The sequence below is a fragment of the Gekko japonicus genome, unplaced genomic scaffold (genome assembly GCF_001447785.1).
Source record: "Gekko japonicus isolate JY-2015 unplaced genomic scaffold, Gekko_japonicus_V1.1 scaffold1792, whole genome shotgun sequence".
Classification (NCBI taxonomy): Eukaryota; Metazoa; Chordata; class Lepidosauria; order Squamata; family Gekkonidae; genus Gekko; species Gekko japonicus.
In genome coordinates this window covers 284,114-312,025 of record NW_015175413.1, presented here as the reverse complement: position 1 = coordinate 312,025, position 27,912 = coordinate 284,114, and the positions used below count along the sequence as shown (strand labels likewise).

At 47.7% G+C, this 27,912-nt stretch overlaps 1 protein-coding gene across 2 annotated transcripts in view; it reads left to right on the top strand.

Annotated features, from left to right (window-relative positions):
- Positions 1-27,912, top strand: part of LSP1 (lymphocyte-specific protein 1) — a 138,192-nt gene that overhangs the window by 73,582 nt on the left and 36,698 nt on the right. For both annotated transcript variants that reach the window (XM_015425762.1, XM_015425763.1), the window contains exons 2-3: positions 16,155-16,298; positions 23,984-24,160. In XM_015425762.1, the coding sequence (XP_015281248.1) occupies positions 16,155-16,298; positions 23,984-24,160 (321 nt within the window). The remainder of the gene's footprint in view (positions 1-16,154; positions 16,299-23,983; positions 24,161-27,912) is intronic.

The window sequence follows — 27,912 nt, the reverse complement described above, 5'->3', positions numbered from 1 at the left end:
CAGGAAGGTGCTCAGCCTCCCCCGGGAGCCACCCTTGCGCCTAGCAAAGCAATGCCTCTGGCCCAGCCCCAGCCCCCCCCGGGAAATTGGAAAGTCTACACCCTTGGAGAAGTCCTTCAGTAGAGGGGGGGGAAGTACGTATGTCTCACTTCATTTTTTACACTACAATCTTCTCCATTAGAATTCCTACAACAAATGTCACATTTCAAACTTTACATCATCAGTATTATAACTGGATTTATGGAAGTTAAATACTGTAGCGAAGCACGGGCATCAGCCTATTTTCTTTATAAATCTGTTTGGAATGACATAATTGTCTTTCCTCAGATTTCAGTTTTCTAAATTGCATGTTTTGGGATTCTGTATTGCTAGTCTCATATTCCCTAATTCCTTATATGAAATTATGTTTAGCTCTGTTCTGCTCAGCAGCTAGTCGGGGAAATGAAAGGGTCTGGATACTACAGTTTCCAGGCAGTGTGATCCCTTAGTCTGTGTAGACATGAGTTGCGTCATGGATCCTATTTTCTGTAGGTAACAAACACGCTGCAGTTGGGCAGATGGCCAGTGCTGGAAACCCATCTATAGAAAAGGTGAATGATTGATTGGTTCCCATTGCAGTGGCTAAAGGGGGGAAAATGAAAAATGCAGTGAAAACTAGCACCCCCACAGCTGGTTTGTGAAAAGTCAACACCTTTCACCTGAGAAGGGTTTTTGTACCTTTAAGAGTTTAGCTAGGAGACCATCATGGAGCTGCGGTGGCTCAAGTGGTTAAGATGCTGAACTGCAGGCTGTGGAAGGTCGGTAGTTCAGCAGTTCGAGACCAGAGTGTGCCGCATGATGGAGTGAGCTCCCATCTCTGGCCCCAGCTCCTGCCAACCTAGCAGTTCAAAAGCAAGAAATTGCAAGTAGATAAATAGGTACCACTTCAGTGGGAAGGTAACAGCGTTCCGTGCGCCTCGGTGTTTAGTCATGCCGGCCACATGACCACGGAAACATCTTCGGACAGCGCTGGCTCTTAGGCTTTGAAACGGAGATGAGCACCGCAACCCTAGAGTCGGATTTGACTGGCTTTCGAGCAAGGGAACCTTTACTTTACTTTAGGAGACCATCTGGTAAAGAAATCTGTAGCTCTCTTTCTCTCTTTGATATTGAAATAGGAAATCAGCATTGCGAACCACAGAAATAAAGTTGTCACCAGTTTGTTATTTTACAGGTTTGTAAAATTGAGTTCTAACATATAATTAGGAGTAGGATCCAAAAATCCACTAATCCTTTGGTTTAACCCCCTTCTGGTCACCAGGCACTTCCCATAACCTATCAGTTTCTGACAATTGACATGCCAATTTCTGTCAGGTTTATGTCTGCTTTGGCCCCCTGGTCTGCCCTATCTGTATCTCTTAGCTATGCCATGGTGTCGGTATGTTAGTTAGAAAATGTTTAACTTAAAACTTCTAAAGCAAACACCATTCTAGGTCTTCTGTCCACCTCTCTTCAGTTTATGAGCTCAACAGACTGGATCCAATGCATCCTCAAGTTCAGGGCTATTTTTGGGCAGGAACGCACAGGAACGGAGTTCCGGCTGGCTCCCGAGTTGGCCACACCCAGCAGGAGCTCATTAGCATAATAGGCCACACCCAACAGCAGAAACTCATTAGGATTGGCTACATGGGTGTGTGGCCTAACATGCAAAGGAGTTCCTGCTACAAAAAAGCCCTGGGTTTGGACCACAAACAAGGTAAACAGAATAAGAAGCAAAAGATGGGTGTGGCTGGATGAGCACACTTCTGGTAACATGGGGGTGTGGCCTAATATGCAAATGAGTTTTGGTATCAGGGGTGTGGCCTAATAGACTAATGAGTTTCTGCTGTTGGGTGTGGCCAATTATGCTAATGAGTTCCTGCTGGGCTTTTTCTAAAAAAAAAAAAAGCCCTGCTCAAGTTTATTCTGTTGTTTGAACCACCAGCGGGCAGGATGTTTCTGGGAGCTACTTTTTTCAAGAGTCTTGGGCTTAGTGGGAGGAGCCAGTCACAAAATGGCACCTTGTAAAAATATTACAGCAGTTCAGACAGATCTTCAGTGCTTGTGTGGGGAAACCTTTCCTTTGCTAGGGTTGCCAGGTGTCTGGTTTTTTTTTTAACAGTCCAGTTAATTGAGAAAATACTGGAATATAAATGTTTACCATTTTTTAATTAACTATGCCTGCATCCACCATGGCCAAGTTCCATGCACGCACTCCTGCTTTCCCCGTGACTAGATAAAGCAGCGATAACAGTCAGGATGCTCTCCTGCAACCACTGCAGCCAAGTACCATGCATGTTGGCTGCATTGGAGAGCAAGAAACAAAAAACAACACCACTGGCAAAAAATAACTCACAAGCAAATAAGCAAGTATATAATGATCAAATAAGCATAACAGCAAGTATAATGTAAATCAAATAAGTTGTTATGCTTATTTGACTTACATTATACTTGCTGTTATGCTTATTTGATCATTATATACTTGCTTATTTGCTTGTGAGTTATTTTTTGCCAGTGGTGTTCTTTTTTGTTTCTTGCTCTCCAATGCAGCCAACATGCATGGTACTTGGCTGCAGTGGTTGCAGGCTTACTTAATTAGAAAAGACTGGACATTTATATTTATATGTCTAGTATTTTCTGGATTTGTTTACAGGACAGAAAGGGAAAACACTAGACTGACCAGTTCAAAAGTGAACACCTGGCAACCTTATTAAAGATCTCAAAAAGAGAGACATCCTGAAACACCAGCTCGTTTCACTGGTCAACAGCGTCCAGATGCTAAGATGGCTTCCCCATGAATTATCTGCCCCAAGATCAATACTTTTGGGAAGTGGGTTTTTTCCTACTTCCCCATAGCATTGTGGTACACTTGTGTACCTCTGGGGGGTTTACTCATCTTTCTCGAACCTGCTTTGCTCCAAAGTGTTGGGAAAGACCTCAAAGCCTAGATGGATTTTCCAGCCCACAAGGCAACCATTTAACCTGACCCTGTTCCCACTGCCGCCATTTTTTCTCTTGCCACCAGAGGGCTTTTTAAAAAAATAATCAGCAGGAGCAGGGGTCATTTCGTAGAAAAAGAGGTGCAGGAGCTCATTAGCATAACTCATTAGCATAACTTATTTGCATATGCCACACCCCCTGACGTCACTGGAAGTGTGTCAGAAGGCAACACCCACCGCTCAGACTCCACTGGACTGTTTTGGATTGCTAGCTATTGGGGGGGGGGGAATATGCATATCTGTCCTCACAGAGGAGGGAGATCTTGTACCTGAAGGCTGGGGAGGGGGCTGCAACTTACCTGGCTGCTTCTTGCTCCTCATGGCCCGACTGAGGGTTGCTGGGAGCAGGGGGCAGGGCTTGTTGCATGTGCCCACCCCCTGGGCTCCTTACTGCCGGAGCTCCACTCCTATGCACTCCCGCAGGAAATTACCCCTGAGCAGGAGAATATTGATATACCATTGTAACAATAGGTGTAGCAAATTCTCTGGATTCTCAGTTTTCTTTATTTTTATTTTTAAAAGTATGTTGCCAGCCTCTTCCCTTGCAGAAATATAAGGAAAAAGGCATATCTTTGCAACCAAAGGGGCTAAACTGACTTAAAAAGAAGAAGAAAGAAGGCCGGTGATTCAAGGAACTAAACTTATAGTTACAACAGTATATCAATATAACAATATTGTAGTGCCATTAAAAAAAAAAAGCTCTTGTTGCCTATGGGAGGAGGGTGGCAACTGCCAGGTAGGATTTGGGTAGGGAAACAGCAGGGAAAGCTCCATAGGTGCTATGCTTTATCTGAAGCCACCTCAGCAAAGAGGAAACTGGGGAATGGGATTTTGTGTGGAAGACACGTAAGCAGGGCTATTTTTGGGCAGGAACGCACAGGAACAGCGTTCCGGCTGGCTTCCGAGCCTGCCCCTCCCCTCCCTCATCAAAAGCCCTGCTGTTGCAGTATTTGAGCGCATAGATTTTGCATCAAAAATTGCTTCTCTTGCAATTCCGAATTTCGCCACTACATGCTTCTGCTGTGCTTCCCCACTAACTGGTCACTGCAATGCCTTGCTTCTCAACGCTCGCTGACTGAGACCTCTGATTTGAGAAGAGACTGAGCTTGGGGTCGCATTTAGCTGTGGGACATTTGCCGCATACAGTCCTTTCCCCTCGTTTTGAGGCTTGGGTTCAGTGTACTAAGCAGGAAGAAGAAGCAGGGGTGTGGCCTAATAGGCTAATGAGTTTCTGCTGTTGGGTGTGGCCTGTTATGTTAATGAGTTCCTGCTGGGCTTTTTCTACATAAAAGCCCTGCACATAAGTTACGTGGGCTGCGGTCACACGGAGCATTAGGCACGCTTAGAGAGATGGAAGATAGGCAGATTTTCCGGGCGCGATCTCACCGCCACATCTGGGAAGCGTAGAGCTCCCGTGGCGAACCCGAGGCCTCCCACCGAAGACGCGCAGTTAAAAACTAGTACCTCAGAGGTACTACTTTCCTGTAACCATGGGGCAAGGGCGGGCGTCTGATCGCGTTTCCGGTGGTAGTTCTGGCGCCCGCCCATGCCCCCTCATATAAAGGTGTTTTTTTCTCAACTGTCCATGGGATGCGCACAAGCACCCAACGGGGCATGCACACACTTTGTTGTCCGGAAAACAAAACACCCGCTTGCCGCGCTGCTTCTTTGCCACAGCGCAGGATTGTGGTGTGCTCGGCACCTCCCCCCTTCCACGGGACCTCCACGGGACCTCCACAGTACGTCTGCTGATGCAACCGCGCGTTATTTTGCCCTGGGGCAAACAGCCATGCCTCCCCCCCCCGCGATATCCGGCCTGTGTGACTGGGGCCTACATAAAGCACAAGAATACCCTGAGGGGTCAAAACCTGAGATGACTGCAATCCCCCCTCTGCCCAACACCAAAAGTATGTCGTAGAGTATATACGGTTTACAAGGAAGGGGCTTTCATTTCAGTGAAACAATTGTTAAAGTGAAGTCTAAACACTTTTAGGCTAAATGTGTTTATCATAGAATTCCACAGGGGAAAATCTAATTTCCTGCTTAGCTGAAGTATGTAATGATTCACTGTGACTCATCCTATCTAGGATGGAAACAAGGAACCAGGGGACGGTCTGAAGGCATGTGATGTGTCAGCCTTGTTCATGTTAAACAGATTTGAGTCTGGTCAGTACCAGGAGGGGAGACTCCCTTGGTATCTCGTGTAGGCCACCTTGAGTGCTATGGTGTAAGAAAGGTGCAAAATGAAGGCAAGGAATAAATAGGGGACTATTTCTTTCATTTAGGGTTTATTCCTCATGTTGTTTCAGTTTAAGACCTTGAGCAGCATCACCCACTCACAAATGCCTCTCTCCTATTTTGCTATTTTGAAGGAAGGGTGAAAAGTACGCAAACGGAGAGTGATTTCAGCAAAGCGTACTTTATTCTATCCGGAACAAGACGACTTTGGCCGGCTCGCAGGCCGGCTTATATCCCCCGGGAAACCGCCACCCAAAACACACCCCTACTTTCCTATAGGTTATTCACAGTAGCTGAGAGTCCCATAGACTCTTGGCCGGGAACCTAGCCCCCTGATTGGAGCGGGCTAGGATCCGCATAGTCCATTGTCTCTTGGAGCGAAGCTCGACGTTTGTCTCTGGACTTGTCTGGACTTGTCTGGACTTGTCTGGACTGGATACATTACAAAGGGTGTCATAGAGTCCGATCAGACGGCTCTTTAGATCCACGCGAGGCACGATTGCCTCACGGATCTAAAGGTAATGTCCAGACACAAACATCTGGGAAATGTCCCTCTTGCCGTTCTTTGGAGCCGTACTTAAAAGATAGCACTTTAAATCTGGGGGTTTCGGTTACCTGCGGGACAACTGCAGACTTTCACCCATCTGATCGTTCCACCAGCGTGCAATCCTCCCATCGGGGTGGTCTGACGTCAGACCATCCCGAGCGGGCGCCATTTAAAAAAATCTCTACACATGTGCGGGTCAACAAGGACGTGCTGTCACGTCTATGCGTATGCACAAAAAGTTTTTTTAAAAAAAACCCCACCATGCACCTCCTTCAACAAGGATGCGCTGTGATGCCTATGCACATGCACAAAAAGTTTTTTTAAAAAAAACCTCTCCGTGCCTGCCTCCTTCAGTGGACGCCATCTAGACAATCCACAACGGAGGCAGCGGCGCAGTAAGGCGATTGACCAGGGGGATGTCTGGTCGTGCTACAATGGATTAAAAAGATCTGGATAAAATTCAAGCTGGCATAATGACGGGATTAGCTGCCCGTCTGAACACACCTGCAGGTTGTATTGTTGTGGTACGGTTGGATTGTTGAGGAGAACAAAATGTATACTTTACCAAAGAACACCACTGAACACCACCTAAACACCATGATAAAAAGTAGAGACATCACCCTGCCAACAAAAGTCTGCATGGTCAAAGTAATGGTATTCCCAGTAGTCATGTATGGCTGCGAGAGTTGGACTATAAGGAAGGCCGAGTGCCGAAGAATAGATTCTTTTGAACTATGGTACTGGAGAAGACTCTTGAGAGTCCCTTGGACTGCAAGAAGATCAAATCAGTCAGTCCTAAAAGAAATCAACCCTGACTGTTCCCTGGAAGGACAGAACATGAAACTGAAGCTCAAATACTTTGGCCACCCAATGAGAAGGGAGCACTCACTGGAGAAGACCCTGATGCTGGGAAAGATTGAAGGTCAAAGAAGACGGGGACGGCAAAGGAGGAGATGGTTAGATAGTGTCATAGATGCAACGAACATGAAATTGAGCAGACTTCAGAGGACGGCCGAATACCGGAGGGCCTGCCGTGATCTGGTCCATGGGGTCGCGAAGAGTCGGACTCGACTGTGCGACTGAACAACAAAAAACCACTGAAATTGTTCATATCAGTCTGCATAAGCAGATGAGAATATTTTCTTTCTTTTCCCAACAGGAAAATTGCCAACTGCTGAAATTTTTTTTTAAAAGACTGGTTAGGCCAGATGAAGAAACGGAATGAGACAACTATAGGGAGGCGTCTGTTGCTAGGATGCTAGTCCTTCCTCACTGTGCTTCTGTTACTTTTGACGTGACTGTCCTTCAATTGTATTCAGTACTGCCAGGACAAAAGAAAGCAACAGCCTGTGAGCCTGTGAGGTCATGGGGAGAAATTAGTCAGTCCAGCCAAAGGAAAAGCGGAGTGGTTAAGGGACGCTACCGTAGCGATACTGAGGCCTGTCTCAACATTCCTCCCAGCCGAGCAATCCCAGGGCAGGGATGCAAACTAGACAGAGAAAGGTTATTGTGGTTCCCACTGTAAACTCTTAAATTCAGGGTGGCGGTACTGCTTCCTTTTGAGAATAATCTGAAATTCCAGTGAAAGTGTAACTTTTCATTTCCCTGTTAAGGCTAGCTGGAAATTTTCGAGTTACGAACATTTTCGAACCTGACCTTTTATCCACTGTTGTCACATACATATGGAACAGAAGTCATGAAGGAGTCCAGTGAAAAACTTTGTTGAGATTTTGTTTTAAAAAAAATAAGACTTGCGACGGCCCAGGCAACCCTTTCCATGGAAACTGTAAAGAAAACAGTAAATATAAGTAAGGAACAAATAAAGAGATCTCTAAAGTCCCATTTTTAATAGCTGCATTGTCTTTGTTCACGTGTACCTCTGTGCTCTAATGATAGAACCATAGAATGTTAGAGTTGAAAGGGACCTTGCAGGTCATCTAGTCCAACCCCCTGCACTCTGCAGGAGCATAGCCGAAAGACAGCCCTGCATACCTACAACATACCCGAAAAATGGTCATCCAGCTTCCGCTTGAAAACATCCAGCGAAGGAGCATCCACCACCTCCTGAGGCAGACTGTTCCACTGCTCAACCACTCTTACGGTTAGGAAGTGTCTCCTGATATTTAGCCGGTAATGACTCCCTTGTAATTTCCACCCATTAGACCTAGTCCTGCAATCCAGAGGGAGAATAGATCCACTCCATCTTCTACATGTAAAAAGGTAAAGGTTCCCTTGCTCCAAAGCCAGTCGAATCCGACTCTAAGGTTGCGGTGCTCATCTCCGTTTCAAAGCCGAAGAGCCAGCGCTGTCCGAAGACGTTTCCGTGGTCATGTGGTCATGTGGCCGGCATGACTAAACACCAAGGCGCACGGAACGCTGTTACCTTCCCACCGAAGTGGTACCTATTTATCTACTTGCAATTTCTTGCTTTCGAACTGCTAGGTTGTCAGGAGCTGGAACTAGAGATGGGAGCTCACTCCATCATGAGGCACCCAGGTCTCGAACTGCTGAACTACTGACCTTCCACAACCTTCAAATACTTGAAGACTGCAATCATGTCCCCTCTAAGCCTTCTCTTTCCCAGGCTAAACATAATGGACGTTCATTTCCTTGATAAGCTCCATGGTGAGAGAAAAATGCATGGCTTTGCTAAAAAAACACCCACCATCTATGCACTTTTGAACTTCATCTTTTCCAATTTTAATACAGGCCTAGTCTGGTTTTGCAGACTCCCCAAGAGAGGTCTGAGTTTCAGATGTGTTGGCTTCAGGGGTCTTGTTGTAGAAAAAGAGCTGCCGGAGCTCATTAGCATAACTCATTAGCATAACTTATTTGCATATGCCACGCCCCCTGACATCACCGGAAGTGACAGAAGGCCACACCCCCTGACATCACCGGAAGTGTGTTAGAAGGCCCGGCTACTTACCCTCCTGCTTCATCCTCATTCCCAAACGGAATGAGGATCGAAGCAGAGGGCGGGGTAAAGAAGGGGGCGGGGCTTCACCACGTGACCGCCCCGCCCCCTAGAGGTTCTCTTCCGGAGCTCCGTACCTGAGAGCTCCCCCCCGACTAGAGCCCTGGTTGGCTTGCTTGGAAATGATGACAATGTGGAGGAAAGAGATCTTGCCTGCCCCCAGGATGTAACTCCTCGTGTGTCTCATCTTTTTTCTGATGATTTACAAACACAAAATTAAACAACAAAGAGTTTCAGCCAGTCCTGCCACTGTCTATAAATTTAAAACAGCACAAAGATATTGGTCACAAATAGATGTAATGAAATAAACAAATATATTTAAAATGTACACGTAATATGAATCCCCTTTCTACTATGCCATTTCCCCCCTTGTATCTGGACTGTGGTCATATTGTTGCAGTGTTGTGTGGGGTTTAATTCAGGAGGTTTAGGAAGAGGCACAATGAAAGGATCAGTAACAGTTCAATCCTAGATAGTGTTATACCTGTCAGAGAGCCCGATCAGACGGCTCTTTAGATCCGCATGAGGCACGATTGCCTTACAGATCTAAAGGTAATGTCCAGACACAAACATCTAGTAAATGTCCCTCTTCCGTGGGCATCCCGTTTTGCCGCGCTTCGGAGCCGTTCTTAAAAGATAGCACTTTAAATCTGGGGTTTTTGGTTACCTGCGGGACAACTGCGGACTTTCACCCGTCTGGTCGTTCCACCAGCGCGCAATCCTCCCATCGGGGTGGTCTGACGTCAGACCATCCCGAGCAGGCGCCATTTTAAAAAAGCTCTACACATGCGCGGATCAACAAAAACGTGCTGTGATGCCTATGTGCATGTGCAAAAAGTTTTTTTAAAAAAACCCCCACCGTGCACGCCTCCTTTAGTGGACGCCTTCTAGACAATCCACAAGGGAGGCAGCGCGCGGTAAGGCGAAACACCAGGGGGGATGTCTGGTTGTGCTACGATGGATTAAAAAGATCGGGATCAAATTCAAGCCGGCATAATGGCGGGATTAGCTGCCCATCTGAACGCACCCTAAGCCTTGGTTCCCCAGAGTCACATTTGTCTAGGGTTGTCAGCAGGGGCCATTTCCTGCAGGAGCGCACAGGAGCGGAGCTCCGGCAGTAAAGAGCCCATGCAACAAGCCCCGCCCCCTGCTCCCAGCAGCCCTCAGAGCAAGAAGCAGCCAGGTACATTGCAGAGCCTCCCAGGCCCCCCCCTGGTCCAAAACAGTCCAGTTGCACCTTTAAGACCAAGTTTTATTCAGGTACAAGCTCTCCCTCCTCTGTGAGGACAGATCTGCACGTTCCCCCCCCCCAATAGCTAGCAATCCAAAACAGTCCAGTGGAGCCTGAGCGGTGGGTGTTGCCTTCTGACACACGTCCGGTGATGTCAGGGGGAGTGGCATATGCAAATAAGTTATGCTAATGAGTTATGCTAATGAGCTCCTGCACCTCTTTTTCTACGAAATGACCCCTGGTTGTCAGTACTCAGCTGGGAAATTCCTGCATCCTGGGGTTTAGGGAGGTTTAGGGAGGGACTTCATTGGGGTATGATGCCACAAAGGCCACCCTCCAAAGTAACCATTCTCTCTAGGGGAACTGATATTTGTAGTCTGGAAATCAGTTGTAATTCCAAAAGATCTCCAGGCCCCACCTGGAGGTTGGCAACCTTATATTTGTCTTCAAAAATAACACAGTTGGAGGTAATGTCTGTCTTGACTCCCAAGGGTACCTTATTATAATTCTACTGTGGATCTCGCTGATGTGGGGTCTGGTCACACGGACCTCTTACCGCGCTAGTTGTCCCGCAGTTCTTATATCCGGGACATTCTATATCGCTTGGAGGTGGTCAGACGGTCCCTCTGTCTTCCGCTTCACTCGTGCGATTTAGTGTTCACACACCGCGCCGTCCTTGCGGCGGCGCGGGTAAATTTTTTTAAAAAGAAAAACCTGCGCATGCGCTTGTCTTTCCATGCGCTTGGGCGCACATACAAACTAATTAAAATTAATTCCTCCTGTCAACAGTCGAAGACTCCTGGCTTTCTATGCAGAAGGGAAGGAGGAAACTCGGGAAGGGAGAGCTAGACCGAGGAGGAGGTGGGGGGGCCAGCAGTTGTTCTTAAACGGCATCCAGTGTGTTGTACTGACAGTTTTCTCCGTCGGCGCTGGAAGTTACTTGAGAGGGGCGCTCAGTCCGCTGCGCCCCCCCCACCTCCCAGCAATGAATAAGTGGGAGAGTAACCAGGAACCAGAGCCGCCTTTGCCGCCTCGCCTCGCCTCCCCCGGCTTTGCCTCCCCTGCTGCTGCCGCTGCTGCCTGGCAGCTTGTGTGTCAGATATTAGTGGCAAAATGAACGGGGGGGGGAGGAGGAGGGGGCGAGACGAGAGCCGCTTGCTTGCGAGGCAGCCGACAGAGTGCAGTGGAATACAGTCAGCTCAGTGGGGCTTACTCCTTCGTTAGCGTGTTTCGTTTTAAGGGTAGCGCGGTCACGGCGGATTGCTGTCCAGATACCAAAACCGTGGATACAAAGCGCTAAATATCGGAAAACACCTGTCCCAACGGGTGTCAAAAAAACGCGGATAAAAGAGCGGAAACCGCGGGACTCTGCCGCCTTCTGTGCGGGAGGCGGGTTTGCCTATGTAGACAGGAACCTTTAATGCGGGAGGGATCAGCAGCGAATCCCGCACTAAACGACCGTGTGACCAGACCCGCGGTTGTTCATTTAGACACTTTGCTTTCCCTAGAATTTACAGGGGGCATTCAGAAATCCGAGGCCAAATTATAGGCAGCCATTTTCCACAGTTCTAATGCCTTCCGACCGCTGGTACAGAAGAGTTGTTTTATACCAGTAATCAGGGGGGCTTTTTTGTAGAAAAAGCCCAGCAGGAACTCATTAGCATAATAGGCCCCACCCAACAGCAGAAACTCATTAGCATATTAGGCCATGCCTCTGATGCAGCACATTAGCATATTTGGCCACACCCCCATGTCTTCCCTTGGCTTGCCCAGGCAAGCCGGCCCTTGGACAGTCCGGGGGAGACATTTAAATGCCTCCCTGATCCTTCCAACCCCCCCGCCCCCCGCCTTGGAGTCGCCGAGGGGGGGGTCGCTCTCCAGGCCTTCCCTCTGTAGCCAGGCACGCAGAGGTTTTGGCTGTAGTGGGCGTGGCCACCTCTGAAGCCAGCCAGAACTCCGTTCCTGTGCGTTCCTGCCCAAAAATAGCCCTGCCAGTCATCATATACCGACTTCAGGTTACTTCCACATGCCACAGGCCCTTAAAGCGGCACACTGCAAATATGAATCACACCATACATTAAGGCGTGGGCTAACAGCTCACTGCATATATTCCCAAGATCTGTGTATCGTTTGCATATATCATAAACACATACCTATAAAAGCAAAAGTTAGGGTTGCCATATGCAGCTCTGGGTTTGAGAAATACCTGGACATTCGGGGGGGGGGCCCCTCTTTCTTTTTTCCAGCCAGCCAGCCAGCCAGCCAGCCAGCCAGCCAGCCAGCCAGCCAGCCAGCCAGCCAGCCAGCCAGCCAGCCAGCCAGCCAGCCAGCCAGCCAGCCAGCCAGCCAGCCAGCCAGCCAGCCAGCCAGCCAGCCAGCCAGCCAGCCACCTTCTATCTCCGCCCCCATCTTCAGCTATTTTTTTAATTTACTTAATTTATATTCTGTCTCTCTCCAATATGGGGACACAGAGCAATTTATATCATTCGCTCCTCCATTTTATCCTCACAACAAACCTGTGATGTAGGTTAGGCTGAGAGTGTACGACTGGTCAATGAGAGAGCAGGTTTTTTGTTGATTTGTTTAGGTTTCTGATGTCTCTGCAAACCAGGGGCGTTTCACAAGTTTGTAGAAAGATCTGGACTGGGCCCTGAAATTCATGTTACCCCCAAGATTGGAATGTTACAGCAATCCTGTCCTTCCCTCTGGGATCTGAGCGGTGACAGAGAATTTATTATCGGGTGGCCAGGACGTTCTGGGGAAAGCCGCATCAAGATTTTAGTGTGTTGGGGGAGGAAGGAAAACAGCGTGAAGCAGAAACGGCTGGGAATGTCTGTAGCATGATAGTGCTTAGTACCCTCCTCTGACATTCTCTGCTGGCCGGTAGCAACAGCACAGCTTGGCTCAGGAATTCTGATGCAAATATAATGTTTCTACGATAACATGTCAAGATCTTTTCACTCTCAATATTCTCAGTCCCAGAGATTGAATGGGGGAGGTCCAGGATTCTTGTCTGATTTCTTAGCCTCTCAGAGTCAGACTGTATATTTTTATAGCATTCTTTTATTTCCCTTTATTTATTTAACTTTCTTTGCTCTTGCTGTAAGGCATAGCATTAACAGCCATAGTGCTTACCTACGGCACTATGTTCATACAGTCCAGGGCTGTACATAGGCCATGTCTCCACCAAGCATTTTTCACACAATTTGCTAATCTGTGGTACCACAGTCTGCAGGGTTTCCCATGTTCTGTGGCCTCGGTCACACGGGCCAGATAGCGCGGGGGGGGAGGTGTGGCTGTTCGCCCCAGAGCAAAATAAAGCGCGGTAGCCCTATCACACGGTCCCCCGAGTCTCCGTGCTTCGGCTGTTAGCTGGCGATCACACGGCGATGCTGCAGCGTGGCAAAGAAGCGGCGTGGTGCGTTCACACAAGTGTTTCGCGTTTGTTCGCATGCGCAGTTCTGTGGAGCAGCACTGCTTTCAGTTTTGTGTTTGTGCGCATGCGCTTATGAAAAACATCTGGTTTGCGACGGGACGTGGACGGGCGCCTGATGCCATGGGATACTAGCGCTCCCGCGATCAGATGCCCGCCTACGCTGCACGTTTTCTGGATACTAGTGCACTTTCCCTGGTACTTTTTAACTCCGCATCTTCGGCGGGATGCCACGGGTTGGCCATGGGTGCGCTATGCTTCCCAGATGTTGGAGTGTGATCGCGCCCTGAAAATCCGCCCGACATTTGTGCCTTTCATGCGGCAAAATCTCCGTGTATTTCTTTACCCGTCATCTGAAGCCTACATACTCATTCTTAGTTGAGACTCCCCACACATCTGAGCCATTACTGGATACAGGGTGTCTATGAATCAGACGTCTGCCTGTGCTGAGCGTTTTCCGGATACTAGTGCACTTTCCTTGGTATTTTTTAACTCCGCATCTTCGGCGGGATGCCACGGGTTGGACACGGGTGTGCTACACTTCCCAGATGTTGCGGTGTGATTACGCCCCGAAAATCCGCCCGACATTTGTGCTTTTCGCACGGCAAATTCTCTGTGTGACCGGGGCCTGTATATGTTTTCTTGTATGGACACCAGCAAGGATCAGGAAGAGGAGGCAATACAGAAAATACATAACAAAGAGATCATTTTATTGCAACCACAAATATACATCAAGAGGAATCATTGAAATGAACAGGCTGCTAGCAAGAGCCAAACTCAGCTGCAACTGGAAAGTGAACAGACTCTTGCTAAGCGGCCGAGTTCCAGTACCTTATACTTTGGCGAGCCAGGAGGGTCAATAAACAACATGCACAATAGCTCACTGTTTGATTCTTCAGGTTTTCATATCGCCTTTGCGCAGGGAGGAGCAATGTCTTACATTCTCCCTTCTTTTAATTTTTTGCCCAGTTGCAGGGACTTGACTAATTCATGGTTCCCACACATAGCTGCTAATTATCATCTTGAGGTCTCTCTCTTCGTGGATACATCATGTGCCAGAAACCATAGAGTTGTGCTTTTCAGATTGTATCCTCAAGGGGTCCCTTGAGAAGAATGTGATGAAGCTTTCTTGAAACATACCTTGTAGGTCTGCGGCATGGCTTTTGCTATAACAGGCAGCTGGACGAGGGTATTGGAATGTGTTTTAGAACACACATCTTATGCATGGAGGTGAAGCTGAACCAATCTGGCCAGTGCCCTAATGGAACCGTGTGCATGGAGCTATACCCTCTGGGTCTTCTGCAAAGTGCCATGGCAAGTCAGAAGGGGAAATGCTCCCGTGAAGGTAGAGAGTTTGAAGGCCACTGTGCTGTGGGGCAGGTATGCTTCAGTTACCACCTGGTATAGTCAGGCTTTTTGTTGTTGTTCAGTCGCACAGTCGAGTCCGACTCTTCGCGACCCCATGGACCAGATAATGCCAGGCCTTCCTGTCTTCCACCGTCCTCTGAAGTTTGCTCAATTTCATGTTCGTTGCATCTATGACACGGTCTAACCATCTCATCTGCCGTCCCCGTCTTCTTTGACCTTCAATCTTTCCCAGCATCAGGGTCTTCTCCAGTGAGTGCTCCCTTCTCATTTGGTGGCCAAAGTATTTGAGCTTCGGTTTCATTATCTGGCCTTCCAGGGAACAGTCAGGGTTGATTTCTTTTAGGATTGACTGATTTGATCTTCTTGCAGTCCAGGGGACTCTCAAGAGTCTTCTCCAGCACCATAATTCAGAAGAATCTATTCTTTGACGCTCGGCCTTCCTTATAGTCCGACTCATGCAGCCATACATGGCTACTGGGAATACCATTGCTTTGACCATGCGGACTTTTGTTGGCAGGGTGATGTCTCTACTTTTTATCATGCTGTTTAGGTTCGTCAGTCTTAGCTCTTGTGAATTACTTCTACATACTGTTTAGAAATGGGTTTGCACATTGTTCCTATGAATTGTTTTACATTGTGAGCAGCCTCAAGCATGTCTCTGGAGAGGCCGCTTATATATATTTCTAAATAATAAATTTCTAAATGAATGAAGATTAAATTAAGTGATGAATGCAACCACTTCCTGACTGTAGCAGGGCCTACATGTTCTTTAGGTTTAAGACTATTTTCTTTTAGTTTGGCGTAGTGGTTAAGTGGGCGGACTCTAATCTGGGAGACCCGGGTTTGATTCCCCACTCCTCCACTTGCACTTCTGATGTGACCTTGGGCAAGCCGTAGTTCTGATAAGAGCTGTTCTTGAAAAAGAACAGTTCCTGTCAAGAGCTCTCTCAGCCCCACCCACCTCACAGGATGTCTGTTGTGGGGAGGGGGAGGGAAAGGAGTTTGTAATCCACTCTGAGACACCTTTGGGTAGTGAAGGGCGGGGGATAAATCCAATCTCCTTTTCTTCTTCTACCTCACAGGGTGTCTGTTGTGGAGAGGGGAAGGGAAAGGAGTTTGTAAGCCGCTCTGAGACTCCCTTGGGTAGTGAAGGGCGGGGTATAAATCCAATCTCTTCTTATTCTTCTTCTACCTCCCAGGGTGTCTGTTGTGGGGAGGGGAAGGGAAAGGAGTTTGTAAGCCGCTCTGAGACTCCAAGTGAAGGGCGGGGTATAAATACCATCTTTTTCTTCTTCTTTTAATCACACCTTCACCCAGCATGACTAAATTTTCTTTGTGGTTGTCAGGCTGACAGCACAGTGGAGTGTGGAAGATGAGGAGGAGGCAGCTAGAGAGAGGCGCCGGAGGGAACGCGAGAGGCAACTGAGATCCCAGGCAGAAGAAGGCACTGGCACATCTTTGGGAAATGGAGAGACAGTACAAGAAAGTCAGTAAGTAGAGACTGAGCACAAAACTATACATCTGTTTGTTCTAGACCACTCTCAAAAATCACGTTGCACACCTGATGAATAACTCAGTATCACTCAAAAGTTATCATGTTCTTATACGGATGGACATTAGTGAACTAAAAAAGCTATTGTGGCCCCAGTCACACGTGCCGGAAAACGCGGGGGGAGGCGTGGCGATTTGTGCCATCGCATTCTGATCCTCCATTATGCAATCAGACGCGATGGCGGCGCATCGGGGTTTCGTCCTTCGGCGCGCACTGCAAAGAGGATGGCTGGGAAGAAGAGGCGCGCACCGGCGCGATCACACTGAACGAGTCCGTCTGCAGCCCGCGGCGAACCATTCGCCAGTAGATCTTTGCAGGTACTTTTTAACTGCGCATCTTCGGCGGCACGCCATGGGTTGGCCACGGGTTGGCAACGGGTACGCTATGCTTCCCAGATGTTGTGGTGTGATCGCGCCCCGAAAATCCGCCCAGCATTCGTGCCTTTCGCGTGGCAAATTCTCCGTGTGACCGGGGCCTGTATTCGTTTACAGCATTCTTAGACAGTAAAACAAGACAACTGTAATCAAAACATCCATCTGCACATTATGTTAGCAGTGTACAGGATGAATGAACTAGCTTCCATGAGGCTGCTTGTTCCAAACTGGGGCTAAATTGTGTGGGACCATGTGCCAGTTGGATCACTTCCATCCCCAAGAGAATTTATGTGGCACTGAAGGAAGTAATGGGCAACCCCTGGTGATTGCGTGAGATTCTCCATCCAATGGGGAGGATACATGTGGTCAGCTATTCTGCACTTTTATCCCACCATGCCATGCACATTTTGTAACCCACCAAGGTGACTGCAGGCCACCATCCATGTTTTGTGATCTGTGTCTCTGAAACCAAAAGTCTTAAGCAAAACCTGATATGAGGTATCTTAAACAGATATGTAATGCGCGTGCGGGGAGGGCGGGGTATAAATGAAATAAAATAAATAAAAATAAATAAATGTTTTCTGTAGTTCTCCAGATGTAATGGTTTAATAGCTTGCCGTGAGCAGGAGGTTCTGGTTAAGTCTTTTTGAAGAGCAGATTAATTCTTGAATGGCCCCGTTCACACGGCAAATTTGCCGCGGGAGAGCCACGATCGGATGGCGGATTTTCTGGGCACGACCACGCCACAACATCTGGCAAGTGGAGCACACCCGTGGCCAACCCGTGGCATGCCGCCGAAAATGTGCGATAAAAAAACCCCTCCTCGAAGGTACTAGTAAACGGTTTGCCATGGGCTGCCTCCGGACTCCCTTGGTGTGATCGTGCCGGCGCGGCTTTTCCCTACGGCCATCTTCGTTGCAGCACACATGCTGAGGGCCAGAACCGTGGGTTGCTTCCGACATGTCTGATTACGTTATCGCAGGGCTAATTGTGCCGTTGCAAATAGCCACGCCTCCCCCCCGCGTTTTCCAGCACGTGTGACTGGGGCCTGTGCTGCCCCAGCCAGCATTTAACTGTAGTTAAGTAGAACTGCCATATATCTTTAAGAGCAGTAGTCCCTGGGAATTGAAGTCTTTAGTTAGACACCCCACAGCATCCCTGCAACTGGCTGATTAACAGTCAAAGAGGCGTGAGGATTCGAGTTTACAGCTCTCTTCCCGCTATGTTCATGTTTTCCTTTGTTGAATGTTTTAAAATACTGTACCTTCCAGCAAGCAGGACTGGGATGAAGACAAAGCTTGATGAGATTATGGCAGTTTCTTGGGTTAAAGACAGAAGTGTACCAGTTGTGGTACAAGAGTGCTGAGGAGTCCGTTTCTGACAGCAGAAGGCCTGCACGTGCTGAGTAAAAAGTGCTCATCTTTTCCCCAACTCACCTCTCTGCAACTTCTACCCAAACATGCTTTTGTGGTACCATAAGTAGCCTCAGCTGAGGTGACGCACTTGGGAGGAAGGCCATGGGAAGAAGCTGCGGCAGAAGAAGGGTTCAGGGCCCTTTCCCTGCATGCCCTGATTGCTGTTCATATCGAGACCCTACCCCTTCTTTCAATCTACCTTCAAATCTACCAGTTTGGTGTAGTGGTTAGGTGCGCGGATTCTAATCTGGGAGAACCGGGTTTGATTCCCCACTCCTCCACTTGCACCTGGCTGGATGACCTTGGGCAAGCCGTCGTTCTGATAAGAGCTGTCCTTGAAAAAGCCGTTTCTGTCAGAGCTCTCTCAACCCCACCTACCTCACAGGGTGTCTGTTGTGGGGAGGGGAAGGGAAAGGAGTTTGTAAGCCGCTCTGAGACACCTTTGGGTAGTGAAGGGCGGGGTATAAATCCAATCTCCTCCTCCTCCTCCTCCTCCTACTACTACTACTACTCCTCTTCTTCCTCTTCCTCTTCCTCTTCTTCTTCCTCTTCTTCTTCTTCTTTGTAGCCTGGAGGCCAATTCTGCCAGCATGACTACTTGTGTTCATTCTATCACCGATATTATCTGAGAAGGATTTCGATAGCAGTTTTGTTTAATGCAGTAGATACAAATGCAAAGGATCGTGAATATCATTATACACAGAGTTGTTTTAGAAAAGTTCTTGATTTTTTTTGTCATGGGGGGTAGGTCCCCAGTCTTTTCTTGGCATTGTCTGCAGCTGCTGATCTGGCTACAAAGGTTAGCACACCCTTAAATCTTCCATGAGCGCTGGCTCTTTCTTATGTAAACTCAGCTCCCCCTTATGGTGACTCGTCCTCATCTTGCTAGCTGCATCAGTACAAATATCCAATCATTCCAGTGAAATAAAGGGTTTAATGAAGTTACCTTCAATGAACAGCTGTCATAACTTTCCTGTAGGTCCAGATGCCTGGTGTGATCTGGTCCTGTAGGTCCAGAGGCCTGGCGTGATCTGGTCCATGGGGTCATGAAGAGTCGGACTCGACTGTGCGACTGAACAACAACAAGGTCCAGATGAAGTTTGTCAGACATCCTTTATTCTAGAGCATTAGATCCCCACCGAACATAGTGAACATCCCTCCATGTTTCGAGGCGTGATGACTCAAGACTGGACATCGCCACTCACACGGGCATTCAGATTGACGCAATCACAAAATTCTTACCAACTATATACGTGATATTATATGTGTACATTACATGAATTTTTAAAAAATTGAGAGAAAACTCAGATCCTTCATAAGTAATAGTCTCTCACTTCTTAGGCCCGGTCACACGGGCCAGATAACGTGAGGGGGGAGGCATGGCTGTTCGCCCTGGAGCAAAATAAAGTGCAGTAGCCCAATCACATGGTCCCCCAAATCTCCATGCTTTGGCTGTTAGCTGGCGATCACATAGCAATGCTGCAGCATGGCAAAGAAGCGGCATGGCACGATCACACAAGTGTTTTGCGTTTTGTGCACATGCGCAGTTCCGTGGAGCAGCACTGCTTTCAGTTTGATGTTGGTGCGCATGCGCTTATGAAAACCATCCAGTTTGCGACGGGACGTGGACAGGTGCCGGATGCCAAGCGATACTAGCGCTCCCACGATCAGACGCCCGCCTGTGCCGCGCGTTTTCTGGATACTAGTGCACTTTCCTTGTTACTTTTTAACTCTGCATCTTTGGCGGGACGCCACAGGTTGGCCACGGGTGTGCTACGCTTCCCAGATGTTGCGGTGTGAAAATCTGCCCGACATTTGTGCCTTTCGCACGGCAAATTCTCCATGTGACCGGGGCCAGACTCTCACTTCTTATTTAATATATTTATGTGCGTTCCTGGGAAAGGGGCTTCTATTCTCCCCTGACCCACTCCAGTCTGTAGAAGAGCTGGCAAGTTGTAGTCTGCCTCTATTTTGCTTCAATCTGCCCTTCCCGGCTGCCAGAATGTGAAAGCAAAATCTTTGTCTGTGCTTAGGAGGCCCAGGCCCAGAAAATGAGATAGCTCATGCAAATACAGAACCTGTTCTTGAATACTTTGAGAGAACCATCCCAAAGCCATTGAGGATCCTAACAGTGGGAAGTGGGAAGAGGAAATGCTGAACACAGAAACAGGCAGGGATCATTTCCTGCAGGAGCACACAGGAGCGGAGCTCCGGCAATAAAGAGCCCAGGGGGCGGGCACATGCAACAAGCCCCACTCCCTGCTCCCAGCAGCCCTCAGTCAGAGCAAGAAGCAGCCAGGTAAGTTGCAGAGCTCCCCCCGGCCCAAATCAGTCCAGTTGCACCTTTAAGACCAAGGTTTATTTAGGTACAAGCTCTCCCTCCTCTGTGAGGACAGATCTGCACGTTCCCCCCCCCCAATAACTAGCAATCCAAAACAGTCCACTGGAGCCTGAGTGGTGGGTGTTGCCTTCTGACACACCTCCGGTGATGTCAGTTATGCAAATAAGTTATGCCGGTGATATGCAAATAAGTTATGCTAATGAGTTACACTAATGAGCTCGTGCACCTCTTTTTCTACGAAATGATCCCTGGAAACAGGTATATGATCATGTTTGGCAGACATCTTGGCTAACTCTTCTGGATAGACAGTGCCCTTAACAGGTGTATCTCCTGTGTGCTAATCTTCGGCTCCTCCTATTTTTAAGGAAACAGAGAGGTGCTGGAGTGACAGTGAGGCGGCAGTAGGTCAGCGAATACAACAGGGGTTATCAGCAAACTGACTAAATCTGAGTCGAGTGGCAGAAAAACATGAGGAGGATTTTCTGTTGGCTTCAGAGTGAGAATATGGCCACAATCAGAGGTCATTTCGGGGGGGATCGCGGGGGATCGCAGTTCCCCCGGGTGAGGTATGGGGGGGGCACATGACGAAGCCCCACCCCCTGCTTCCGACCACCCCGCTTCCGGCCCTCATTCAGCCAGGAGGAGGCAGGAGAAGAGGGAGGGTAAGTTGCTTCCTCCCTGCCTCTCCCCACCCCTGCCTGCCTGGGGTCAGGGAGGGCCTTCGCGGGGCTTCCTCTCAGTTTCGCCGGCCTTGCAGGTCCACCGCCGGGCCCCTCATAGGGCTTGGCAGTGGAGCTGCAAGGCCGACGGCGGCTGGGACCGTTGGGGGCGGGGTGTGTGGCCTTATGACACACTTCCGGTGATGTCAGGGGGTGTGGCCTTATGACACACTTCCGGTGATGTAAGGGGGTGTGGCATATGCTAATGAGTTATGCTAATGAGTTCCCCTCGCTCTTTTTCTACGAAATGACCCCTGGCCACAATGCAGTAATAAGTATGAAACGGAATACTGTGCTTGACATTCGCTCAAATAATATTGTAAAAGCGATCCTTTGCCGGCAGGAGAATTTCTAAGTGCCCCACCCATTAGTAAGTGTTGAGCACTTCACATCCAGGATTCAGTTTGAAATAATTAAAGGGCCCTGTGTGATAGGGCAAGGGGGGAAACCAGGCTGAACTTCAGATATTTCCTAGGCTCTGAAAGGTACAGAAAGGCGGGGCAGAGGAGGAGACTGCTCTTCCTATTCATTAATAAAGAAAGAGAGAAGCATTTATACCCAAATGGCAAGAGTCGGTCATTCGACCTCCAGAGTACGCAGACTGCATTCCAAAGCTATGATGAAATACAGTGGCTGGAATTTAATCCCAAAATGTACAAGTCTCTTGACCACAGTTAACCAAAGGGCAGATCAGTCCATTAAATTAAGATGCGGGGGTGGGTGGTGGGTGGGTTTGCTTTGGGGTGTCTTTCATGATTTTCTGGGCTCGGGATTCCTTTCACTGCCTTGGGCACCACTGCTTTAACGAAAGACCATCTCCCGCTGCAGCAGTCGAGCACAATTTAAAGGACTGGACTGCCCTTTTGCTCCAGAGTGGTTTTGGCAATGAGAATGATTCAGGAACTGAAGTCATGTGTATCTTTGCCCCACAACACATAGGCCCCGGTCACACGAGAGGTTTTGGGCCGGTAGAGGGACAGAACGGGGACGCAGCAAACGTGCACAATCCCACAGCAACATCTGGGAATCGTGCTGCTTGCGTCCCCGATCCGCCCCTTCCACCCAAAACCCCGCACCAAAACAGAACCACCTACCTTGGTGGTTTGTCCGAAACGTGCGCCCCAAGCCTGGCCGTGGGATCGCCGGCGCGTCCTTGCGCCGGCGCATCCCCGGCCCCTGGCCGAACTGCGCATGTGTGAGCATGCGCAGTTCGCCAGCCTCCCCTTGCCACCATAGCTTTCTCCCCGGCATCTGATCGTGCCGGGGAGAAAAGGCGCCGCGGCTCAGGGGATCCGTGGGATCCCACCGCGGCGTCTCAACTTTGGTGCGGCTTTTAGAACTCGCTTTGAGCGAGTTTTCCCCTGCCGTGTGGCAGGGGCCATAGATCACCTTGGGTTCAGTCTCAAAACTGCACAGTCTTTAAGTATTAATCCATAAACTCTGGCAACGTAAGCACTTAGGGGGTGTTCATTCAGATATTAAGTAGTCACGATCCAACCCAAATCGTAACACTTCTTCAGTATGAATAATCTGACTGCAGTAATGATGGGACTGAAATGAGCAGGACACGGTTGCCTTCTCCTTATATGTACTGGATTTGAGCCTGACTGTTGCTGGTGTATGAAAGACATGTTTGCTCCCAAGGTAAATTTTTGCTAAAGGAAGGGATCTCAGCAGGGTATAATGTCATAGACCACAAGGGTGAGAAGAAAGTCAAATGAAGTTAACTAAATACAAGTATTTATTAGAAAGACAGTTAAAAACATACATAAGGGATTAATGAAAGCCTTGCTTGAGGACACTCTAGCTCTGACTTTGATAGCCACATATGTGTTTTTGGACCTAAATTGGGAGATGTTCTAATTCAGCAACTGTGCATTTGGCACCAGACACACGACTTTCACCTTCTGAGGCCTCACAAATATCTTTGTCATGGGTCTCTAGATCCTGCTGCTTAACCTTCCTCTTCCTGGTCTAATATTCACTTATTGGCTATCTTATTGAAATATGTATTTAAGTTATGTGTACCTCAATATTGTTTGACCTCTGAAGAAGGCCCCAATAGGGCAGAAACGCGTCAGGTCATGTGTATTGGCCCTTGTGTTTAGGCCAGGGGTCATTTCGTAGAAAAAGAGGTGCAGGAGCTCATTAGCATAACTCATTAGCATAACTTATTTGCATTTGCCACACCCCCTGACATCACTGGAAGTGTGTCAGAAGGCAACACCCACTGCTCAGGCTCCACTGGACTCTTTTGGATTGCTAGCTATTGGAGGGGGGGAAACGTGCAGATCTGTCCTCACAGAGGAGGGAGAGCTTGTACCTGAATAAAACTTGATCTTAAAGGTGCCACTGGACTGTTTTGGACCGGGAAGCTGGGAGGGGGGGTCTCTGCAAATTACTTGGCTGCTTCTTGCTCTGACCGAGGGCTGCTGGGAGCAGGGGGTGGGGCTTGTTGCATGTGCCCTCCCCCTGGGCTCTTTACTGCCGGAGCTCTGCTCCTGTGCACTCCTGCAGGAAATAACCCCTGGTTTAGGCTATACTTTTTTGCGAAACTTTCATTGGGCCCATATGTATGTTTTTAACTGCCTTTCTAATAAATACTTGTATCTTTGTATATTATAAGTTTTAACTAGGTTTTTAATATTGGCCCCTTCGTTAGACTTTCTTCTCACCCTTTTGGCAATAACTGTAGATCCAGGCACGCCGACCAGAATGCTCACTGTTTTATTCTGAACTTACATGGTGCTTATTTTCCCTGCCTCGTACCTCAGGTTTGATGGCAAGCCTTCTGGGACTTCCGAATTAGAAGAGGATGAAGGCTTCAGCGACTGGTCACAGAAACTCGAGCAGCGCAAGCAGAGATGGGCCGCAGAAGGAGCGCAAGAAGGAGAACAAATATGCCAGTGGAGAGAAGCCCAGCAGGCAGTCCCTGCTGAGTGGGAAGAAAGGTACAGCATGAAAAGGGTTCTCAAAAGAAGGTGGCAACGCACTGGGCATAGACCAGGCATCCTGGAAGAAACGCAGTAACAGGGTTGCCAACAGGCCTGGACAAAAATGACTTGTCCCTTTAACAGAGGCTTAAGATCCTGTAATCTACCAGGTGATGTTATTTATTCCCATGCAGGGAAACTGTCCATATCTACAGATGAGGCTCCATTAAAGGGACAGGACAGCTCTCTCCAGGCCCATTGGCAACCCACCCTATGCAACCACCCTATACCAATGCTCCCTCTAAGCTGTGGAGTCTTGTGAGCAAAAATCCTACTTTGAGAGCTACTGGCATTAAAGTGGTGAGCGAGCGATTCGGCTGCCGCAGAAATTAGTCTGATCTGGAGCCCTCCTTCCTGAGCTAAGACAAAAAATGTATGAGCTGGAGGCTAAAAAACTGTGAGCTAGCTCACACTAACTCAGCTTAGAGGGAACACTGCCCTATACATGTATACCTGAAATAAGTCCTTCTGAATTTAGTGGGGTTTACTTCCTGGTAAGTGTGCCCAGTGTCACAGCTCGGGCCCAAGCCACCAAGTATAGCGTGAACCACTTCTGTTTAAACTTTTAAGGCTCTTTTTTCAGTATAGGCATCTATTTACTTTTATATATTTATTTATTGATTCCTTACCTTTCTCCTCAATGGGGACCCAAAGCAGCTTACGCTGTTCTCCTCTCTTTCATTTTATCCCCAGAACAACCCTGTAAAGTAGGCTAGGCTGAGAGTGTGTGACTGGCCCAAAGTATTGGGTCAAGAAAGGGATCTGAGGTATATAGCTGTTAGCTATCTGTAGATCATGGCTGTATATATAAACACGTGAAATATATGAAAAATGGAATACCGTTATGCCCTGTGAATATTGTGATGCTTGTCAATCAATCAATCAATCAAATACCTTTAAATGGCATGGCAATATAAGTAACTACATCAAAAGTAAACACAATGCTCCAGTAAAATATTGCTATAATAAAACAGTCAGAAATGTAAAAGTCGATTACACATTGACAACCAGAATGAATCAAGTGTCCTGCTGGAAGAATAAAATGTTATAATTAATGGATTAATAGAAATAGGGAAATAACAAGGAGGGAATAAAGGAACAATGAGTAATTAGGTTAGGTTGAGCTTAGTCTTAAAAATCTCGACCAATAGTCCGGCAACACAAAAGGTGGTTTGGGGATTAACATCTTCTAAGAGAGCCAGTTTGGTGTAGTGGTTAAGTGTGCGGACTCTAATCTGGGAGAACCGGGTTTGATTCCCCACTCCTCCACTTGCACCTGGCTGGATGACCTTGGGCAAGCCGTAGTTCTGATAAGAGCTGTTCTTGAAAAAGAGCAGTTTCTGTCAAGAGCTCTCTCAGCCCCACCTACCTCACAGGGTGTCTGTTGTGGGGAAGGGAAGGGAAAGGAGTTTGTAAGCCGCTCTGAGACTCCTTTGGGTAGTGAAGGGCGGGGTATAAATCCAATCTCTTCTTCTTCTAAGAGCCAAGTCAATAGTTGTTTATTGTAATGATCATTTTGTTGAAGATGGTTTAACAAAAACTGTCTACACTGAGAAGTAAAGACAGGACATTCTAGAATAATATGGGGTAAGGAATCTGGTATTCTCAGCTCACAAGGACAAAGCTTGTTCTGGAAAGGAGTTTGCTTAAATCTGCCTGAAAAAACCTTGGAAGGGAAAGCGTTTAAACGGGCCAGCATAAAGACCCTGCACTGGAATGGGGAGTCAAAGTTAATGAGGTAATAGGGCATCAACTATGACACTTGTAATATTTATTCTGTGTCCAGTTGGTTTTACCTCCAGGTAAGTGTGCACAGGACTGCAGCCTTAACTCCAAATCCAGCTTTGCATTTCAGGCTGAAAAACAATACCTTGCTTGGTTACCTATATTGTTCTCACATGACAAAGTAGGGAAGTGGATAGAAATTGTAAATGAATGCATTCCTCCCCCCTCCCTTTCTAGACCACATATGATGAACATTGATAGGAGCAGACAGACTGGCAATTTAGCATATTTGTGGGCAAGAAGAAAGGCTGATATATTTAAATCCCTCAACTAAAGATGACCTTAGGCCCTGCCTAAAGTATAACTGTGATCACATGTATGATGGGCTTCTTGTTTTTAAAGGGGGAAAAAAAGGGACTGGTTGGCTAAAAGAGCTTGTTTCAGCTGGGGAAACAGCAAACACCTGTAGAAGGTTAGAGCAGATGAAGGGGAGGGGTGTTACCCAAGCTACCTAAATGATGGAAGCATTTAGCACCATTGGGCATACAATGTTATTGAAAGTTGGCAGCGATACGGTGGAAGTAGGTGTTAGTGGTTCTTCCAGATACTGGTGTGTTTTTCTTTCCCTTCCAAAAGAGTCTGTTCTCCCCAACCTAGAATTGAGAGTATTTGGAGGTAAGAGAGGGAGATTAAAGAGTACTACAGTTTCTGTCTAGACCTAGAAGCAGTTTCTGGTGCTAAGTGGGAAATCTCTCAAGATGAACTTTGAGACTCGCATTGGACAGCAGTCTGCAACTAAGCAGAGAGGGAAAGGGGCCTCGGTTGCTGGCTTCTAATGGCCGGTCAGGAATGCAGCAAATTATCCAGATGTGTAGGCGTTGTGGAAACCCTTGGGTTTGCAGTTGAATGATTGATTGATTTGATTTATACCCTGTCCTCCCCTCAAAGCAGGCTCAGGGTGGCTATTTCTTCAGGGTCACTCTTATAATAATTGCACATAAGAGTTGGTGCACTGAAATTTTATAAGCTTGTGCTGCAGTCCTATGTACACTTACTTGAGAATAAATCATATTCAACTCAGATTTACTTTTGGGTAAGGCTGCAGTGTCTAGTCCAGTGCCAGTAGAAATCAAGTAAGAGAGCCAGTTTGGGGTAGTGGTTAAGTGCGCGGACTCTAATCTGGGGGAACCGGGTTTGATTTCCCCACTCCTCCACTTGCATCTGCTGGATGACCCTTGGGCAAGCCATAGTTCTGGCACAGCTGTTCCTGAAAAAGAGCAGTTTCTGTCAGAGCTCTCTCAGCCCCACCTACCTCACAGGGTGTCTGTTGTGGGGAGAGGAAGGGAGAGGAGTTGGTAAGCCGCTCTTAGACTCCCTTGGGTAGTGAAGGGGTATAAATCCATCTCCTCTTCTTCTTTCCTGACACGTAGAACAGACCTCGCCATATCAGCTGATGGTTCTGTTATTCTGGAATCTGTTTCACTGGTATGGCAAACTGATCACTACTGTCTGTCTGTCTGTCTGTCTGTCTGTCTATCTATCATAATACCTCCTGTGTTCGTTCTATCTATCTATCTATCTATCTATCTATCTATCTATCTATCTATCATCTATCTGTCTATCTATCTTCATCATCATCATCATCATCATCTATCATAATACCTCCTGTGTTCGTTCGTTCTATCTATCTATCTATCTATCTATCTATCTATCTATCTATCTATCTATCTATCTACCATCTATCTATCTATCTATCTATCTATCTATCTATCTATCTATCTATCTATCTAACTATCTATCTATCTATCTATCTATCATAATACCTCCTGTGTTCTGTCTGTCTGTCTGTCTGTCTGTCTATCTATCTCGTATAATACCTCCTGACTCTGTTCTATCAAGAAAATCAAGGGCAACGGAAGAGTGGGTTCGGACAGAATCTGCTGACTGACAAGATTGCCTAGCCTAGAATAGCAGGTTGATGTTAT